At 35.7% G+C, this 23158-nt stretch overlaps 1 protein-coding gene across 1 annotated transcript in view; it reads right to left on the reverse strand.

Annotated features, from left to right (window-relative positions):
- CHSY3 (chondroitin sulfate synthase 3) overlaps window positions 1-23158 on the reverse strand; it is a 291006-nt gene that overhangs the window by 264285 nt on the left and 3563 nt on the right. The window contains exon 2 of the mRNA XM_055548340.1: window positions 22713-22996. Within this exon, the coding sequence (XP_055404315.1) occupies window positions 22713-22996 (284 nt within the window). The remainder of the gene's footprint in view (window positions 1-22712; window positions 22997-23158) is intronic.

Raw genomic sequence — 23158 nt, forward strand, 5'->3', positions numbered from 1 at the left:
TTTTGAAAACAAAGTAAAATACCTAAGTCTAATTTTATGTTTTCCAAGAACTAAAACTGAGCCTTTTTTCACAGTTAAGTACCAATGAACAACCCATTCTAGATGAATAACGAAAGCTTCCTATCTACCTTTTCAAATCCAGTTACTCCTCTAGAATTTTCCACATACCGTGCTTCGGCTATCTTCCTCAAAGACTATTGTAATCACGGAACTTAATCACTGAAGAATATATGATAGTGTATATTGCATTGAATTCTTCTATATTGACTATATGCTCATTACCTAGCAATAAATGCATCACATTGGTTTATTCATTTCCCCACATGAAAAATCATTCTACATTTCATTAAGCAGAGCACTCACAGTATTTTACATATTAATATATTCTTGTGAAGAATAAAAGCATGCAATGTACTGTCCCTGAAGTCCTAATTATACTGCAATATATAATTTATATGTTGAACTGAGGTAATGACTTATACTCCATTGTTAGCCTATTTTTTCACATATTTTTTCACATCATGTCCTAAGTATTTTTCAGTTTCATATAGTGAATGTAGGAAATCATTTTTAATGACTGTAATTCTGTCATAGGGTACACAGTAGTTTCATCATTACGTCTATATGTTTTCTCACTTATTAAGTATCACTCACAAATGTAAAGTCATCTCTGCTTTCTTTAGGAATAAAAGGATGAAAGTGAAATCACCAGGACAAAGGCTACATTAAAAATAACCAACACTGAAAACTTGAAATCAACTTTGATACTTTAAGTGTTCATTTCATATGAACCTCAAGAAAAAGTGTTAAAAGCTAGTGTTTAAGAAGTTCAAAATCAATACTTTTAAAGGAATCAAATTGTTAGGTGCACCTTAAAAATCTTACAAATAAGTTCATATCACATATAAAACACATTCAAAAATCATTCTCCCAAAGACATTTAAAATTATATGACAGAAGTCAGAGATTAATGATAAATTTAGTTAGGGTTCCATAAATCCCACTCCATAGATAGATTTATTATCACCTATTTTGGAAGTTTACTTGGTTTTGATATGCTTGAAGTGATGGCCCACTGAATTAAGAAATTGTCCATGACTTTTACTTGTGCCTAACTATTCTACTCCAACTCAAGTCACAAAGAGTCGGACACAACTGAGCGACTGAACTGAACTGAACTATTTTACATAGAAGAAAAATTAAGTAACAACACTCAAGACTATTTAAAGGCTTCTCTTTATTAATACAACATTAGATAAACTCTTCTGTTATTCCCTCCTCTAGTTTTTTAAATTAATATTTAGCTAAGAATTTTGTTCTTAAAATGAAATATTTCTTGAATTATATTTATCCAGCATTAGTTGAATAATTGTGTATTTCCAAAGGAGAGAGCAGGAGAAGCATGGGTTGAAACAGCTGTCATGCTACCAAATCTAACAGCCTGATGTTAATTTTGAAACATTCCTCTTTCTGCCAGGGAAGGCCTCCTATTGCTTTCCGAACAATCATAATCTCACGGAATGAACCTTCCTTTGAGGCCCTCTAGGCTAAAGTTTATCTCATCAGTTTGAACCAGACCATTTCTGAGTCTGCATTCAGCTCTAACCTTCATTTGACAGCTCATCAGCCATGCCACCCTCCAATCACAGAGGAGGTTGTTATGAGACATTTATCTTTATATCTTAGTGTCTCAATATATTTTTATCACTCTGTGGTTCATAAAGCATTTTTAGATCCATTATCTTGTGTAACTGTCATAATCCAATAGAAAAGGTATGAAATCTATTATTAGTCCTCTTTTATAGGTGATTCAGGAAGACAAGGTGATAAAGTAACCGATGTTAGAGATATTATAAATACCTAGGTCTCTTCATGTCCAAGACAGTCAACATTCCACTATCTCTTCTAACATTCTCTGGTCATTTAGGCAAAAATAATCTTATTGCTTAAAATGATCTGTCATTTACCACCTTAAAATACACAAAAGCCTAAGAAATCTCAGTAGATCTTTTTTTATTATGATTTCTCTTATTTAAATAAATAGTAGTCTTTGAAATCCATTTCAGAATTAGCATAGACAATTTTCTACAATACATAAAAAGTTATTGTATTTGATATACATGAACTACAACATGAAAAATGTCAATCCACTGAGGGTAAGGCAGGATTTGAGGATGCAAAAGTTCTAAACCACTGGATATTATCAAACCTTAGTAAGTAATGTAGGTATGATGGCTAATTTTACGTGTCAGCTTGGCAAGGCTATGATGCCCAGCTGTTTGGTCAAACAACAGTCTATGATATTGTTATGAACGTATTTTTAGATGTGATTAACATTTAAATCAGAACTCTGAGTAAAGCAAATTACCCTTCACAGTGTGGGTAGGCCTCATCCAATCAGTTGAAGGCTCTCAGAGACAAGAATAAGAGTCCCCCAAAAAGCAAGGCATCTTGCCTCCAGACTGTTTTCAGATATGAGCTGCAACATCAACCCCTGCCAGAATTTCCAGCCTATCAGACTTTCCTATAGATTTTGGACTTACCAGCTCCTACATCGTGTGAACCAATTCCTAAAATCTCTCTGTCTCTCTACAGAGAGATGGATAGATAGGTAGTTAAACAGACGTACATACTATTGGTTCTGTTTCCCTGGAGAGCCCTAATGAACTACGTTAGATTTATTAATGCCTATTCCTAAGCTCCTTCTGCTTTTTATTCTCTGGGCTATGGAAGCTAGAAGTACTCAATTTACCCACCTCTCCTGCAGTCACAAATAATTCTAACCAGGTATATGGAGGCAGAGGTCTATGGAGACTTCAATGCCTGAGAAAAAGGACTAAGCTCAAGCCAGTAGAAAGTATTCCCCCTTCCTACCTGATACTAGGGTTAGTTTCTTTTAGATGCATGAAATCCATACGCATGGGAACAAGAGTCAACACTCTTAGCAAAAGCAGACCAGAAAGACAGTAAAAGCATGGGACCATGATGGATCATTTAGTATCTACTTAGTCACGGCCTACCCACCTACATATCTGGAAAACTGACAAACAAAAGCCACTGTGGCCAAGTTTTTTTTTTTTTTTTAGTTAAACATATTCTTATCTGATACAATAACTTGTAAAATGGCTTTTGCAGATCTACCCCAATATTTACAGCATTAAACTGGTAAGTATTTGTTTCCTTATGAACACGTTAATAAAAAAATAATTTTAAAAAGTAAAAAATTAGAAGCCTGAGTATAATTAAGCACTTATGATTTCCTTAATGAAAATCTGAGACAACAATTAATGAGTATCTTTTTTAAAAGACCTCATTTACAGCTATGCTGGAAGAAATCAGCCATGCTAATCAGTTGATACCCACAAAGCAAGACTAAGAAGTCAGTTCACCCATAGGTACAAATAGCTCTAGAACAGCATTAATAAATAAGAATGTAGCCACATTTTTAGGCTAGATATACTTTTCACAAATAATACATTTTATTCACAAAGCTGCACAAATCAGAAGCTGTTTTCAGTGAATTAATAAAAATGAAAAAAAAAATTATTTAGCATGATATATGACCCTAAATGGCAACCCACTCCAGTGTTCTTGCCTGGAGAATTCCAGGGATGGGGGAGTCTAGTGAGCTGCCGTCTATGGGGTCTCACAGAGTCGGACACGACTGAAGTGACTTAGCAGCAGCAGCATGACCCTAAAAAATAGGGTTATAGGCAGGGTTTAATATGATTATGGAGGCTGAAATAAAGGCATTTCAAAATGAACTGGATTGGAAAGACTGAGGCACATTGCACAGGAATTTGGATAAAGCAGTTTTCAGAGTACATTAAATTAACCTAGTGGCTTAAGGTTTCCCAGAATTCTAAGACTAACTGAGAAACCAGAAGAGATCCTCAATTCCCAGTGGGAAAAGAGGATTGTCATTCATACTTTTCAGGGTCCATCTGCCAGCTCTTGTCTGTAGTCTTATGTACTGCTTTTTGGCAACAGTTCAGTTCTCAGTTACACATTGACACAATCAGCCTTATGTGGGTAGATATCTCTATTTTCTTCTTCCATGCTGTGACCTCCTCTTCTACAGCTTTGACCTCAGGGGGTCCAGACTGCCCACACAGTACCCAGAGAGCATCAGGCACAGCCCACCTTGGTTCACCTATGCTGAGGAAACTGACCTACCTACTCTTTAAAGTTAAGATAAACTTTTCCATGAAGCCTTCCTGCCAAAATGGCATAGCCCCCATTGATGTGCCTTTTAAACATTTACAGTGCTCATCTATATACAACTTATGGATTCCATGCTCATTTCCACACTATTAATATTCTCAATTTCACTATCCTTTTTCCCAGCTACACTCTAAATTCTTCAATGGAAGAACAATTCATGGACTCATATACGGTTAAGTGCTTTAAACGCACTTATTCAGATATGGTCTCAGTTCAGTTCAGTTCAGTTGCTCAGTCATGTCAGATTCTTTGTGACCGCATGGACTGCAGCACGCCAGGCCTCCCTGTCCATCACCAACTCCAAAAGTTTACTCAAACTCATGTCCATTGAGTCGGTGATGCCATCCAACCATCTCATTCTCTGTCATCCCCTTCTCCTCCCGCATTCAATCTTTCCCAGCATCAGGGTCTTTTCCAATGAGTCAGCTCTTTGCATCAGGTGGCCAAAGTATTGGAGTTTCAGCTTCAGCATCAGTCCTTCCAATGAATATTCAGGACTGATCTCCTTTAGGATGAACTGGTTGGATCTCCTTGTAGTCCAAGGGACTCTCAATAGTCTTCTCCAACACCAAAGTTCAAAAGCATCAATTCTTCAGCGCTCAGCTTTCTTTATAGTCCAACTCTCACATCCATACATGACCACTGGGAAAACCATAGCCTTGACTAGATGGACCTTTGTTGGCAAAGTAATGTCTTTGCTTTTTAATATGCTGTCTAGGATATAGTCTAACATCATGATATTTCTACTGTATAACTATTCATTTTGTTTAAACTCAAGAAGTAGCTGTATCTTTCTAAAACCATTATCTGAAGCACCATCTTTATTTTTGTATTATATTATGTCTACAGCTAAGTGTACGACTGGCACTCAGCACAAATCAGCTCACTGTGATAATTCTAATAAGTATGTTAATAACTCCATTTACACATAGGGTTTTTTATGAGAATTTATTCAATGTAAGTCCATGTAAAAGTCACTCTTAGAAACTAATAATTATGAAACATTCATATTAAAAATCTCAGAAACAATAAGGGCTTTTACAAAGTCTTTACTCTTTTTGAAAAAAACATATTTCACCATTTCTGAGATACTACCTCTATGTGTGTGTTTTTTTGAGAAGTAAAGGAGAAATATTCATTCTAATATAAACTAATTATCAGAACAAGAAATATTCTTAAGATAAAATGAGCTCTCGGAATACATTCCAATAATTGAAATTCTAGTGTGATATATATGCCCGTGTGCACTTCATTTATAAACAGTACAGCTGGGAAAACAATTTAGATAAAACTAACAGCCTACATTTTTACTCTTGCCCTGAGGTAGAGTAAAATATACAATTTTCTGTTTCCATTGAGAATGAAAACTTTAATGTTAGATATTTTTCTTGTAAACATAAATGCTAAGGACTGGAAGAACTCGAACAATTTTGGTCCCTTTCATTCATTCTTCACAGATCTCTTCCAGAAAGATTAAGAGACTCTTTATCTCTAATAGGTAAGCATGTCTAGTGGAGAGGGCAGTACCTCTCCATTCAGGGTCTTTACTGTCTGACCTTTGTAGCCTACCTCTTTTCTTTCCAATTTCCTCATACTGAATATACTTGAACTTGTCAATTCCTATCTGACATCAGAGATTCAAAATAAAAATGAAATGACATTCTTTGAATCCTTAGGCAGAAGGTGAACATAACATTTCAAGAAAAATATGGTCTTGGGAATCAAATAAAACAGAGTTTGAAGCTAAACTCTGACAGCTCTCTAGTTGTGTGACCTTGGGCAAGTTACTGAATTGCTCTGAGCCTGTTGTCCACTTCTAGCATAAGACAAGGTAAACTTCACCTCACTTAATCCCTCTTACAGCCAGTATAATGCTTGCTACATAACTAGTGATCAATAATTTATTTTCATGGCTCATACAACTATAAATCAATTTGGTGGTTAATTTGATTACATTATAGACCTATAAAAGTTAAAAAGTTCAGATTATTACTTATCATAAACATCATAAAATACTAAACATTTCAGACATCTCCTAGCATATATTCATGAGATGGAGCAGAAATTAATAAAACCACACCAAGCTTCGGGCCAGCATTTGATCACACTGTCTATACTGCTTTTTATACTACAATAAGTCCTTGTTTTGACTTCCATTTTCTCCACAAGCAATAAAGCTTAACTATTAAAAGATCCAGAGATGCATCCAAATTTACTTCAAGAGTATGGATAGCATACTGAGAAGGCAATGGCACCCCACTCCAGTACTTTTGCTTGGAAAATCCCATGGACAGAGAAGCCTGGTGGGCTGCAGTCCATGGGGTCGCTAGAGTCGGACACGACTGAGCGACTTCACTTTCACTTTTCACTTTCATGCATTGGAGAAGGAAATGGCAACCCACTCCAGTGTTCTTGCCTGGAGAATCCCAGGGGCAGGAGAGCCTGGTGGGCTGATGTCTATGGGGTCACACAGAGTCGGACACGACTGAAGTGACTTAGCAGCAGCAGCAAGGATAGCATAAAAAAAAAAATCTGATCAAACAGCACTATAACATGATGCCAGCGCTACTAATCAATTTTTTAAATAAAAGAAAATCTCTTTTACCCAGATCTAGATTAATTTGGCCAAGCCACATTGGTTCTCTTCTACAGAAAAAAAAAATATGGCAAATATACCAACCCAAAAAAGTGTTCACAATTTTCTAATATTCCAAAATCTGTGACTAACAAATGTATATAAAATGGCAATAAGAATAATATGCCATGAACATCATTCTTGATTCAGCTTACACAGGAATTGCGGAGGCTGTCTGTGTTTATATCACATCAATACATACATTTAAACTGAAATTTACAACTAGGATAGTGAAACAAAAAACTGAAAAAGAAATTCATCACTCAAATCCTCCCAAATGTTTTTTCACATAGTGTTTTCAATCACAAATTTTCCTTTGGACAAAGAATAAGATGAAAGTGGGAGCTCTTTAAAGAAATAAAAGCACAAATGTTTTACATAAGCAGGAACTGTCAGGATTACTACTTATATACTTTATATAAAACTGATAATTGCCAAACAGTAACACCTGGAAAGCAGTGGAGCATATCTTCTGCTGTTTTCATACACATTTTACAACTGTCAAATTTGGTAAAAATCAGCTACACCCATTATCAACTGTTTCAAGTGATTCTTCAAAATGATGTATTTGACAAAACGGAACTTTGGTCTAATTCAACTGAGATTTAAGTTTTACGAGCCTTGAGTATTTTGAAAGTGCTTGCTAGGATTCTATTTGCATCTATGAACACAAAACCCACTCCATGTGACCCTTTATTAAAAATGTCAAACAGAAACGTCATATTTTCTCTCTTAATCTGGCAATTAAGTTTTACAAGAAAACTATAATCAAATTTCATAATGTGTCCAGATTATTAGGTCAAGCTTACTTTGTAAGCTTAGAAATCATTCTAAAAATGAGCTGAGGGAGAATAAAATCTGATAACACACTCTGAACACTATGAACTCTAGAAAACAGAAATATTAGGTAAATAAAGGACAGAAAGTTAAATTGTAGTTAAGATTAAGAAAATTAGAAGTTAGGTAAGAAAAAGGATAGAAAAATAAACTTTATTTAAATAGGGGCCTTATAGGACCTCATGATAAATGTCTACATTTATAGGGTTTGCTTCATGACTTTTTTTAATTGCATAACTCATAATTATAATAAATATATATTTCAATTAATACAATGCCATTTATTATATTGCTTAGGTTTCAAAACACTAATTTATGGTATAGTGTTAAATGTTCTTTAAATGAAAAAACATCAGTTAAAATGGACTTGAAATTATTTTTACAATTGAGTGTTAAACAGTCCATATGTAGAATTTACTCAATTGAATATATATTACAGTAATGTATGTGTAACAAATGTATACACTAGCAAAAGTAATCATTAGTTACACACTTATAACCAAGGAAAATAAATATTCACAAACACTATTATAGAATATATTGTCAGAAGAACAATTATTGATTAACAAAGGTTATTTGACTGTGGTGGATCTCTCTACAGACTTCCCAAAGTTAGGAGATATTCTTTCTATAAGGTGATTGACTACAAATTTGTAAATCTTTAAAAATATTTAATTTAAAACAAGGAAAGCAAGAAAGCTATACATTAAATATGAGAAGTACAGAATTTTAAAAAGCCTTGGGGGTAAAGACATGAATCTTAATGTAAGCAATTATATGGGTATGATGGATTTATATGCTATGTAATAATCTAAAATTATCCTGCTCTAAATCTACCTGTAACAGAAGCACCTACAGTGCAATTAATTAAGACACAAACAGAATTATCTGTTCATAAATCTGAAACTCCAGTTTGACAAAGGAAGACATGTATCTAAGAGATATGGATCATTGAACTAAAGCCATTTCAAACAGAAACCTTATAAAATGACTTTATAAGAATAACTCTAAAAAATATTCTTTATTGAAAAAGCAGCATTCAGAACAATATTTCTATAGGCTACCTCTTGTGACATACAAAAATTAGTGACTGAGGGGAATACAGTATGTACACAGTTGTCTGACACCCAAGACAAACCCTGGAAGAAAAGAGTTGATACTTAATAGGTGGAGGGTTTCTCCAGGCAGATGGAAGACAGAATTTGAAAGATTTTTCACTGTATGTATTTTTATGCTTTTAGTTTGGTTTTTTTTTTTTTTTTTTGAGCCATTTTATAATATTACTTGTTCAGAGCACTAACTACAATTTACATTTTAAAGAATTTTAAGATAAGTCACTAACTTTAACAAATTAAATTTTAAACAAACTAAATTATTTCATCCTATGACTATGATTTGATTCTTCTTTTTTTATTTTTAAACAATAACTGCTTAATCTATGAGTGAAGCTTGCTTTTAAAAAAGGCATTCATGTAGTCTGATAACACAGCAGAGCAATACTCCTGCCTGTATAATCTGGGAAAGTTGTTCAAGTTATGTGGGCCTTACTTTTTAAGTATTTGCTAAATAAATGAATGATGAGTGAGACTCAATATACCCAAAATAGAACTCATTTCTCCTTTGCCCATGCCTCAGAGAAAGCAATCACTGAAAACTACCTTCTTCCATTACTCCCTCCCTCTAGAGATATTACTCTCACCTGAGACCAAAACCTAGGCGTCACCTTAAACCCCATTCCCCCCCTACATCTAACCAATCACCTACTCTGTCAATTCTCTGCCCTCACTACCTCTCAATTCCATCTCTTCACCTTCACTTCCACTTTGACTCTTTGATTAAGACTCATCTCTAACTTGGGTATGGGGCAATAGCCTCCTAACTGTCTTGTTTCACTGTCCTTCGATACAAGAGCCTCCAATCCATCCTTCTGTGCTCCGGCCACTAAGGGATACACTGATCATGGCTGCGTATGAAGAATTCTTCAAAGCTCTCCATTATGGAACCGATTTTTCACTCTGACTGTCATTAGAATCACCCAGAAAGATTTTTAACATACTATTCATGGTCTCCCCACCAACTGAGTCTAAATCAATTATATCAACCCCACTAACTCTAAGAAACACTCATCTACAAGGTATACTCTAAACTTTTGAGGATGTCATACAGGGCCTTTCACAATCAAGTTCTACCAACAGCTTTGGAGCCTCATGTCTCCTGCCACTAGATATGATTGAATCAAACACACTATTCATTACCATGCTATTCTTTTGCCCTTGACTTCTCGTATATCCACACTTACTTGGCAATGTCCCTGTACATGACCTCATTTGGAGGAAGCACTGCATCTTTCTATTCTCTTTGGGGACTTCTTCCCTTACATTCCTGTGTTCCCTGCTGCTGCTGCTGCTAAGTCGCTTCAGTTGTGTCCGACTCTGTGCGACCCCATAGACGGCAGCCCACCAGGTTCCCCCGTCCCTGGGATTCTCCAGGCAAGAACACTGGAGTGGGTTGCCATTTCCTTCTCCAATGCATGAAAATGAAAAGTGAAAGTGAAGTCACTCAGTCGTGTCCGACTCCTAGCGACCCCATGGACTGCAGCCCACCAGGCTCCTCCGTCCATGGGATTTTCCAGGCAAGAGTACTGGAGTGGGGTGCCATTGCCTTCTCCATCCTGTGTTCCCTAGGCTGCTGCTACTGGGCTGTGCTCAGTCGAGTCTGACTCTTTGTGACCGCATGGGCTGTAGCCTACCAGGCTCCTCTGTCCATGGAATTTTCCAAGCAAGAATAGTGGAGCATGTTGCCATTTTCTACTCCAGGGGATCATCCCGACCCAGGAATCAAACTGGAGTCTCCAATGCAAGTGTCTCTTACATTGGCAGGCAGATTCTTTACCACTGTACCCCTGAGAAGCCCCCTGTGTACCCTATACTTTCCTCCATGATAGCAGTCAGCTATAGCAGTGGACAAAGAAATATTTGAGAATGACAGGCTGAAATTAAAGTCATCCCTTTAAGTTATGGTTTCTGTACTCAATGAAATAGATCACTAATAGCTTTTTCCCTGCCAAGCTCTAATTCAAAAAGTCACTGTTAAAGCAAATAATTCAATGGAAACCTTTCACCTATATTTTAAGAACTCTATTACTATATAGTATTCAAATGCAATAAATAAAAACAGAAAAACCTTAAGCCTTGCATGGATAAACAATGTGTTTTTTTAAATGTTTTAAATCTTGTGTTTTTCTAAAACAAAAAAAATAATATATGAACCATCAAAATCAGACCATGAGAAAACATACAATTGTTTTCATTTTATATATTAATATATTCACTTGGAACAGACAAGAAACAGACATAGAAATAAATGCAGAAGTGCTGATTCTTCTCCTGTGATTTTTCCCAAAAGGGAAATATAACAAAAGAAAAAAATATAACTTTGAAGGAATAAAGATGGACTGTATATTTGAAAACAGAAAATTAATGAGCCACATGAGAATGACAAGTTTTTAACACTATCCATGCTATTGGACTCACTTGTCAAAGATTCTGAAGTAATGAGTCAGGGATGTGTTCCAGCATCAGAATTTTTTCAAAGACCCCACAGAGCTCCCATTACGCAGTCAGGTTAAAGAACCACCGAACCAGCACCCTCCCTACTACAGCAAGGTCCATCTTTCAAAAGGCAATTGCAATAAAACTTTCCAATCAACATGATTCCCTTCCCATGAGGGGAAAAAGGCATATTAACATTGTAAATTGGAAAATATTAATGACAGTTGTTAGGCAGGAATTAGCATATGTCAAGCATTATTCTAATAGCTTCCAATACATTGATCTTTGCATTCTTTGCAATGGCTCTGTAAAGCTGGGACTATTGCATGCTGATCTATTTCTGCAAAAATAGCTAATAGTTACAGAATGCTTATCACTGTCAGGTATCATTCTGAGTGCTGTCATATACATTAACTCATTTAATCTTCACCTCAGTGTCGTGAGGTAAGTACTGTTATATCGACTTGACAGATGAGGAAACTAAGGCACTGAGAAGTGAAATAACCTGAACTAAGGTCACACAGCTAGTGAATGGCAGAGCTGGGGTGTGAAGCCAGGTACTTAAGCTCCAGACTTAATTAAAAAACAATTTTCTAGTGATCTGTGCTTCACTCAGTCATGTCCAACTCTTTGCAACCCCATGGTTTATGCAGTTGATGGAATTCTCCAGGCCAGAATACAAGAGGGTAGCCTTTCCCTTCTCCAGGGGATCTTCCCAACCCAGGTCTCCCACATTGCAGTTGGATTCTTTACCAGCTGAGCCACAAGGGAAGCCCAAGAATACTGGAGTTGGTAGCCTATCCCTTCTCCAGGGGATCTTCCCAACTCAAGAATGGAACTGGGGTCTCCTGCATTGCAGGCAGACTCTTTACCAACTGAGCTATGAGGGAAGCCCATATAACAGACCTAAGATATATTAATATGCAATAAAATTGCTAAATATGTCTTTAGCTTTCTCCTCTTCAGGAGACTGTAATACAAACAAGAGAGGATGATGCTCACCTAAGAAAATTAAAATAAGAATCATTTGATTCTAGTTCCAAGATAAGTACCACTGTTGGACACAACTGGAGCACTCATGATTTAGAAGGAAAAAGACTGAGAAGGATGACAGAGATGGAAACCCAATTCGATATCAGATATGAAAGCAGAGATTGGTTTGAAGACTGACTCTCCCTCCCTGGGAGCTCCGTAAAGACAAGGAAGGTGTGTGAGCCCACTGCTGATAAAATGTGCTCAATAGATCTATTTGAGCAAATGAAATAAATGAGCTAGCTTTTAAGATGTAAGATAACTGAATTCTAAGGCAGAACACTTCAATTTATTATAACCTTATATATTTTTCACATTTTAAGATACTTATCATGAATATTAAATATCATCATTTCATTAAAGATTCATTTGAGTATTAGATATTATACCATTTCATCATTAAAATGTGGATCTTTAAATCTTAATCTATGCATGTAAAATTTATGTTAAAATTAAAATTTATATAATCAATTTTAAATACATATAATTATATAACTTATATAATACTTATTAAATTCATGAAAAAAAAAAGACATTTCTAATAATCAGCTCAAAAGCTGGGTAACTCTAGGCTGAGTTGTTAGGAATTCTCTTGGGCCTGAGCCTGAGCTCCTCAGGTGAGATCCACTATCTGTCCATGATTTGGTTTTATTCCTCCATTTGTAGCTGGCATCTCTACCTTCCTCTTAATGAGCAAAGCACAAACATGGACCTTCCCTTAATCAAGGACACAGTGGCTGTACCCTGGGTTCCCACTGAACAAAGTGCATAAATCAAACTTGCTGCTGGTCAACCTAATATAGATCATTCAAGTAAGAAGAAATACCCATGGAGGGCTCTCTGAAGGCTATTTTCTTTTATTATTATTATTATTTTTTTTTTTTTTTTTTTACTTTACAATATTGTATTGGTTTTGCCATACATCAACATGCATCCGCCACGGGTGTACACATGTTCCCCATCCTGAACCCCCTCCCACCTCCCTCCATTAAGTAAATTATCAAAGAATGGTGTACTTGCATTGTCTCCAAGTAGAATTCCTCCTGAAGAATTGCCCTTCTGTGCTACAGTCCAGGTTTATATTGAGGGAATTTCTAAGAAACATCCAAGCCAATCATACTATTCTACTTATCAAAGAAGTGGTACTGAGTATATGAGCCTTCATAGCCCCTGTCTGCTCCACGAGGAAGACTTCTCTTAGGTATCAATATAATGTTAAGCTACTGTTCTCTTTAATGCCACGAAAAAAGGAGTTCAACATGCATTTTTCCTTTTTGAAAAAAAAAATTTTCTGTATATCTTCCTTTTCCCCCTGATTTTATTATATGTTATGTTTATTAATCTGTATATTTCTTCAAACCATCAATTTTTGAAGGTACTCAGATCAGATCAGATCAGTCGCTCAGTCGTGTCCGATTCTTTGCAACCCCATGAATCACAGCACACCAGGCCTCCCTGTCCATCACCAACTCCCGGAGTTCACACAGACTCACGTCCATCGAGTCAGTGATGCCATCCAGCCATCTTATCTTCTGTCGTCCCCTTCTCCTCTTGCCCCCAATCCCTCCCAGCATCAGAGTCTTTTCCAATGAGTCAACTCTTCACATGAGGTGGCCAAAGTACTGGAGTTTCAGCTTTAGCATCAGTCCTTCCAAAGAAATCCCAGGGCTGATCTTCAGAATGGACTGGTTGGATCTCCTTGCAGTCCAAGGCACTCTCAAGAGTCTTCTCCAACACCACAGTTCAAAAGCATCAATTCTTCGGCGCTCAGCCTTCTTCACAGTCCAACTCTCACATCCATACATGACCACAGGAAAAACCATAGCCTTGACTAGACGAACCTTTGTTGGCAAAGTAATGTCTCTGCTTTTGAATATGCTATCTAGGTTGGTCATAACTTTCCTTCCAAGGAGTAAGCGTCTTTTAATTTCATGGCTGCAGTCACCATCTGTAGTGATTTTGGAGCCCAGAAAAATAAAGTCTGACACTGTTTCCACTGTTTCCCCATCTATTTCCCATGAAGTGATCGGACCGGATGCCATGATCTTCGTTTTCTGAATGTTGAGCTTTAAGCCAACTTTTTCACTCTTCACTTTCACTTTCATCAAGAGGCTCTTTAGTTCCTCCTCACTTTCTGCCATAAGGGTGGTGTCATCTGCGTATCTGAGGGTATTGATATTTCTCCCAGCAATCTTGATTCCAGCTTGTGTTTCTTCCAGTCCAGCGTTTATCATGATGTACTCTGCATATAAGTTAAATAAACAGGGTGACAATATATAGCCCTGACGAACTCCTTTTCCTATTTGGAACCAGTCTGTTGTTCCATGCCCAGTTCTAACTGTTGCTTCCTGACCTGCATACAAATTTCTCAAGAGACAGATCAGGTGGTCTGGTATTCCCATCTTTTTCAGAATTTTCCACAGTTTATTGTGATCCACACAGTCAAAGGCTTTGGCATAGTCAGTAAAGCAGAAATAGATGCTTTTCTGGAACTCTCTTGCTTTTTCCATGATCCAGCGGATGTTGGCAATTTGATCTCTGGTTCCTCTGCCTTTTCTAAAACCAGCTTGAACATCTGGAAGTTCACGGTTCACGTATTGCTGAAGCATGGCTTGGAGAATTTTGAGCATTACTTTACTAGCGTGTGAGATGAGTGCAATTGTGCGGTAGTTTGAGCATTCTTTGGCATTGCCTTTCTTTGGGATTGGAATGAAAACTGACCTGGTACTCTATAAATAAATAGGTCTACAGCTTCAATATTTTGGCCACCTCATGGGAAGAGTTGACTCATTGGAAAAGACTCTGATACTGGGAGGGATTGGGGGCAGGAGGTGAAGGGGACGACAGAGGATGAGATGGCTGGATGGCATCACTGACTCAATGGACGTGAGTCTGAGTGAACTCCGGGAGTTGGTGATGGACAGGGAGGCCTGGCGTGCTACGATTCATGGGGTTGCAAAGAGTCGGACGTGACTGTGTGACTGAACTGAACTGAACTGAACAATAAAAATGACAGGAATATAAAAAGAAACCAACTATGAAGAATGAAGGACTTAAGAATTAGAATTCTGACAAACCGCAACCCTTCAACTTTTCAGTTTACATGTTTTCCTATCGTTCAATAATATTAAATAATGACTTAATGATTCAAGACACTGATTTTTTAAATTTTAATAAAGTTTATGTTTAGCTTAAACACCTTATTAAAAGTTAATGGCTTTCAAAATAATAAATGGTGAGTGAAGATTTTAAAATCTCAAAAATTAAGATATCTATTTCATTCATAAGTTCTAAAACTATGCCTGCTGAATTTTAAAAATAAACATATTTCTTTGATTCAGTACTGTACTATAAATTGTCTAATACCTTTCAAAGACAGGGTAACATTAAATGTCTGTCATGATTCAAACTGATTTATTTGTGGTTAAGCCTAAACTAGAGTACTATTTATTAGGACAGTAAATGAAGAGCTCATTAGAATTCTGAGAAACTGCAACCCTTCAACTTTTCAGTTTACATGTTTTCCTATTCTTCAATAATATTAAACAATGACTTTATGATTCAAGACACTTATTTTTAAAATTTTAATAAAGTTTATGTTTAGCTTAAACACCTTATTAAAAGTTAATATGAAAATATTTAGAGCAAAAGAAGTCACATGCTATCATCAAAGTACAGTGCAGTACGGTTATATGACAAATTACATTTCTTTGTATGTTGAAGCCTAATTCATCAATTCACTAGATAGAAAAGAGATCGAAATAAATGTTTCTTACATAGCTTTTTGGAAGCCAACACAAAGGAAGTGCAAGTAGAAAACTGACTTGGATTTTTTTTCAGGAAATTAGAATACTTTTGATTTATTAAGATGGAAGAGTATTCAAAGGTTTTAAACTAATATGAGAATTTATGTTATCATGGAGCTAATTTCAAATTGCATGGAAGCATCTTCCCAGCTTAGCATTTTCCATAACTATTATAAAGCACACATTTTTCATAATTCAGGTTACCACCAGTTAACAATGAAAACGAACTACCTAAGGCTACAAAACATGGAAAATCTGTACCAAGTTTCTCCTTCAACTCAGAATGTAATTTTATTTTGTACAATGAAGAAAACAGTGGGGTAGAAAGAGATTTCATAAAATCAGTGTGTGATGATTTCATCTGACAAGTGGAATGGGGGTGGGAAGAGTAGGTGTGAGAAGCTTACTGCTTTTAGTGAAGTTAAAAACTAAATATGGCTGAATCAGAACCAAGAAATGATTTCTGAAAGACTGAATTTAAGATAAAAATCCCAGACTTATAATTTTCCATAGATATTAATATACTTTGGGGGCATAAACTGTGTTCATGATGCAGTAAAATTAGCATTATAGAAAAAGGAAGCTCATAAGTTAGAGAAAGAAGCTAAGCAGGATATGTAACAGCCCCATAAGAATGGGGCACATATTTTAACCTTAATGGTTATGTTACAAAGAACTTATATATACTTAAATTTTTTATAGTTTAGCTCTCTGGTATTAGAAGCCCAGGGAAACTCTGCCAAAATATATTCTTTTGTGAAATAATGGAATTTTCTAGGGTGTTTATAGCCTTTAGGGGGCCAAGCTAAGACATAAGACACTTCAGTATGAAATTAACTCTTTAAGAAATCTAATAAAGATCTGTTTAGTCATAAGAAATGGTTTTTTAAACCACAGAGAAATATTACTATCAACATTGAGCTCTGCCTTGTTTGAAACAACATTTAATTAGACAATAAAGATATATATTCTTTGGCTCCATTTAACTGCAAACATTAAAAAGATAAATACACACTATTCTGAAAATGACTCTTAGATAGATGAAATGCAAAACTCCCTCACAGGGAAAAGAATTATGGAAATTAAGCTGTTTTAATGTTTTAATATAAGTGATCTTACTAAAACCAGAACCAAAGAAAAGGAACTTCCAATTCTAGTAAGACACAGAATGAATATGAATTGCATAAAGAAATTTTCAACAGTGAGAACTTTCTAGTTATTTACCAAAAAAGTCCTATAACAAAGAAAGTATAACTATATTATATGTTGTACAACTCTAAATGGCCAAGCTTGAAAAAATTAATTCAAAAATAATTAATTCAAAAAAAATAATGTACACTATTTAAAATAAACATCTCATTTTCACTAGAAAATTTCTTCATATCCTGGAGAATGCTTTAACAAAATTGTCAACATGTGGATTATTGATTAAAAGTATAACACTGTTATACCTATCTGGCCAGGCAGTTAAATAAGCGTGCAAGGGGAGGTTGGTGCACAACAAGACCTGAAGGGACACAAGACTGCCTGCCTCTGCTAATGGCATCAAAAAACAAAATTTAAAAAAACCTTAAAACAACTTACATGCCAAACAACTTTCAAGAGCCATATGCAGCCTCCTAAACTGCCAGATTGCAGCCCAGATAACTAGAAAAACAGTAGCCAAGATAGAGCTCAACCAAAAATGTGAACTTAGCCAAGAGTAGATGCCAATAAATTCTAACACTCACGGAGTGTAAAGCATAGAATAAATTTCTCACGATCACGCTTCAGTTAGTCATTTATACTTACACAATTTGAGGTATAAATAAGTATAACGGCAACTCATGAAATCCGTTGATTATGAACATCTGCCACATGTTCTTGAAAACTAGATGTTTCTAACTCCAGGTGGGAAAGTAAGAATCTCAATTCTGACTCTCCAATGGTCTCAAGTATAGAGAGAACCAGTCTAAGATCCATCAGCAACCAAAGGCCTCTCTATTCAGAAGAAGGCTAGCCGTTCCTGGGCCCTACGAGTGATGTCTTGGAATATCAAGGTTGGCCTGTCATGAACACTTTAATTTACTGAAAACCTGATGAGGAGCAGTGCATATCAAAATGCAATTGTAATTTATTTTATTTATCATTAATGACAGAAGAAAGAAAAAGTAGGTAGAGATGACAGAGGAAGAAACAGATCAAAGGACCAACAAATAAGACATTTTCCCAGACCACCAGGACCAGATGGTAAGGAAGAACTGAAGCTATATATCAGTTCCTGAAATACCTGGGAAACCCCAGGATGGGGTTCTAGTTGCCTTGAGACGTAAGTTCCTGGGTGGGTCCTGTGAACTGACTGCAGGATGAGATACTGACTTCCTTTCCTACTGAAAATTCCAATGAAACTCAGAAAATGAGGTTAACCTATAAAGCCACACAGTCATTTTTTTTTATAATGTAGATAGAGTCTAGTCTGTATGGGATTCCTTAAATACATATATTAAATATCACTTGTTAAATAATATTTTCCACCATCTCCTTAAGATTATTTAATATGACGTTCAAAGACTGAAGCAAATATTTGTGGTGTGTGTCTTAAAGTCTTCCATGTTTTATGTTTTACTAATATTGGATTCTTTATAATTCTAAAATAGTATAGAAACATACTGGATTCTTGTTCTTTGACAAAAAGAAACCTCAACCTTGAATTCTTCAATGAAAAAAATTTCATTTATTTCCAGTCTGACTTTTCTGATATAATTGAATCACTTATGACTAATAATTATTAAATGAATAAAATTGATGAATTGTGTTATATGTAATATACTATATGATCTATTCAGCGTTATGACAATAACATCTATTGACAATTTACTATGTGCAAGATATATATGTACTGTCAAAACTATATAGAACTATACATGGATCATGTCATCAAGTCACTTAATCTTCTAGAAAATCTATGAGGCAGACACCATTACAATATCTACTTTTAACTGACTTAAACAAGACTCAGAGAAGTAATTTAAAAAGACGATGAAACTAAGGAGCGGTACACTAGTGACTCAAATCCAAATTCAAGTTTATACCTCCGTCTCTCCCCGCCTCCCCCCGACTTCTTTTCTCTCCTCTCCCTTGCCAATATTATGCTTAACTGTATATATAATACAGAGAAAGTAGACTTCAATCTAGCAGTAAAGAATACTTCTAGGTATTCTTTACAATCTAGCAGTAAAGAAGATTTCTAGGGTTTCAAAAAATGTAATTTATAGTCAAGAATAGCTACATGCTATACTGCTGCTACTGCTGCTAAGTCACTTGAGTCGTGTCCGACTCTGTGCGACCCCATAGTCGGCAGCCCACCAGGCTGCCCGTCCCTGGGATTCTCCAGGCAAGAACACTGGAGTGGGCTGCCATTTCCTTCTCCAATGCGTGAAAGTGAGAAGTGAAAGTGAAGTCGCTCAGTCGTGTCCGACTCTTAGTGACTCCACGGACTGCAGCCTACCAGGCTCCTCCGTCCATGGGATTTTCCAGGCAAGAGTACTGGAGTGGGGTGCCATTGCTTTCTCCACATTGTATACAATCTATAATTTTAATATTTTGTCTCAGTTCTCTTCCTACAAGATTGCAAGCCTGTTTATCATTTTAAAAATATTCAGGCTTCCCTAGTGGCTCAGTGGTGAGGAGTCCACCTGCCAATGCAGGAGACACAGGTGTGATCCCTGATCAGGGATGATGCCACAAGCCACAGAGCAACTAAGCCTGAGCACCACAACTACTGAACCTGTGCTCTGGAGCCCAAGATCCTCAACTACTGAAGTCTAAGCACCCGACAGCCCATGCTTTGCAACGATAAAAGCTACCACAACGAGAAGCCTGTGCACTACAACTGGAGAGTAGCCCCCACTCCCCAAAACTAGAGGAAAGCCCACACAGCAAAAAGGCTCAGCATAGCCAAAAGTAAATAAACATTATAAAAAAGATAACATTCCATCATGTTTAATTTATTCGGACTCAGAAAGTTTGAACATGTTTCTCTAACAGTCCTCTAAACTTCACAAGAACTTTCATGAGGAGGAAAGGTCAAACAAAATTCTGAAATCCATCAAAAGTTCAGCAAAGAAAATTCAAAATTTTAAGAAAATTTTTTTTGCAGATGGTTCTTTTAAAATAAATATGGAAACAAAATTATGGAGCAATTTCATAGTTTATTCTATGACTGGATGTGAAATCTCACCTTTATGTGAATGCCAACCCAGAATGGAACAAATTAATTTTTTTAGTATAATGTGAACAGTAGCATAGTTGGACATTTCAAGTAATCTAAAATCCAAACTGGAAAGCCCTAATTTGGCAGTGTCCCAGTCCACCTACTCAGGTATCTATTAAATGTAGAACACACCCTAATGTTAAAACACTTAGATATAACTTAATTGTATACTTATAATTATTAAATTTATTAATAGATACTGTTTAATACATTCCTTGGTAATGAAAGTTTCCATCATTCCTTTAAATAAGACAGAGTTGTGGTTTGGGTTAGGGTCAGAGTTAGGATTAAATCAATGCCAGCTCTAAAATAAATGTTGTTTAAACTGCTCCTTTAAAGACTGAAATCCGAAAATATAGTAAATTCTATACAATTGCTTAGCAAAACATCCAGTCAACATTCTGAAACAATATTTCTTTAGAAAATAATGCTTTGTAAAGCTAGGAAAAAATGTAGAAATTATTTTTTTTTAATAGATTCTGAACTTAGTGATGGACAATTGTCAGTCTACAATTCAAATGTATTACCAAATGTTAATGTAAATATGGTGGTCATGAAGTTACACCCTACAAGGCTTGGCATCCCCTCTGTCTCTTCTCTTATTTAATGAAAGTACCTAAGATCCCACTTATTCCAATAGAGAAGTTACAGATCTATGATAATTCCCTTTTAAGCAAACAAATACCTATATTATAAATAAAATATTAAGTCAATTCTTAAGCATGTATGTCACCTGAGCATATTTTACTGTCTTGCATCATGAATGAGTAGACTGCTTTGTGAGGACTGCACCTTCATAGCAGAATCAATGAAAACTTAAATGGAAGGACATGAAACAAAAGGTTTTTTAAAACTGTCTATGTGATATTAAGGCAATACAGTATCAGATAAAACACAATAATTTTCCATCTTTTATTTAAAATATGGATGATTTTTTACTCATCCATACAGAGCCAACATCTACAAAATGATATTTTTATGTAAACAAAAATCACCTGAGATTTTCATGTTAAATATTCATTCTTACCTTCCAGCTAGTTTTATATTAAATGGAGACAAATCTTTTTCATTAAATTTATTCCAAATTACCTATTTTTCAACTATAATGTACTTACTTATATCTTTATTATAAAAGTAGTCAGTTTTTAAAAGAAAATTACTATTTCTATCAATAAAAGTAATGAGGTATATACTAATTTTCAATTTGCATAGTGCATATTCCAAGTAACTAGTTGTTACTAATATTTACTCTCTGTAATAAATATAAGAAATACTTTCTATAGTGTAGATATCCTGAATCATTAAAAAAAAAAAGCTAAATTAAGGAAAGTAGGATTACACTTCTAAAAGAAGAATGGAACTGTGTAATCTTGAGGTATAATGACTTCACAGGGAACATGTTTTCATAAAATGTTTCTTCTGTACTAAGAAAGCGTGAAAAATTTGAAAAGATACCTACATGAATTAAGTTATAATTCACAGAGGTGTGCACTGGGTAGCTAAAACATATTTAACTCCAACCACTTGAAAACCAAAGTATACTGAAAATTGCAATATGTTATTTAAGTGTTAAGTAATTTTTACTCAGATTAACTTTCAGGAAAACTGTTTTAAATACAACTGCTTTTCATGTCAAAACCAATTTCTGAAGGAAAAAAAAACCTCAGATTATTTTGTAAAACTAATTACTACAATGAAACAACAGTTCATAAACTCAGATGATTTAAATAATGGCTGCTACTGAGAAAAATGGAATAAAGGAAGACAAAAAATTTTAAAGAACCAGCCATAATATTAAGCAGTTATCACCTTCAGAACTGTTTTACCAGATAGTCATGCCTTTTAAAATGCTGTGAATAAATCTATTAAAAGTGATATAACATTATAAGTTAACTTTTTCTATGCTTTAAAAACTGCATGTTAAATTTCCATATAAGCATCTTCCAAGAAACTTCAGAGTTAAATTATTTGCAAACAAAGAGACGCAATCACATACCTAACCAAAATGACAACAAAGGACCAAATGCTAAAGCTATGGCCCAAGAGCATAAAATCAGTCCTCTTGTTAGAGACAGGAAATGTATTTAAACACCAATAAAGCAAATAAACAGGAAATAGCCTCTTCAAGAGATATGACTATACATGTAAGATGCTGCTTAAAGTTATGGGTCACACTAATAAGAAAACCTTAGACACACCTTAGCTCTAAGACAGCCTCTCCCACAATAGCCCTTGTGTCCATCACTGACTGTTGCTATCAATTTCAAGCAGACACAAAGACACGGAGAGAATAAATAAATAGAATCACTGACCCAGACTGTAAACTGTCACCTACCTGTAAAACGGGAACATTTTCATCACAGCTCAAGTCTTACCTCATAAGACCAGACACACTGAGTCCCGCCGAAACGTCGAACACATCTGCCTACTTCCACGTCCTCATGAGTCGTGTACATTTCTCTGAGGCATTCACCGATATGTGGCACCATCCTCCTGAGAACCTCGCGGCTGAAGATCATGCCAGGTCCTCCCATGCAGAAGTTCTCCCCAGGCTCCAGCCCCAGCTTTCCGAGTTCTTCAATATTCCCCAGGCCAGTCTGGCCCAGGTAGAGGGGCTTGCTGCTATTCAGTGATCTAAGAAACTCTTCCAACTTATCACCTACAAAGAAAAAAAAAATAACAATCTCTCCTTTTCCTAATTTCATAATCATTTATAACACACCAAGTAAGAGAAAGAGCTCCCAATATTGTGCATAAACTCTTGACAAGTCTCATACAATTGAAAAGAAGAAAAACCTCTTTGAATATTTCATTATTTAAA

This window comes from Bubalus kerabau, chromosome 1 (genome assembly GCF_029407905.1).
Source record: "Bubalus kerabau isolate K-KA32 ecotype Philippines breed swamp buffalo chromosome 1, PCC_UOA_SB_1v2, whole genome shotgun sequence".
Taxonomy (NCBI): Eukaryota; Metazoa; Chordata; class Mammalia; order Artiodactyla; family Bovidae; genus Bubalus; species Bubalus kerabau.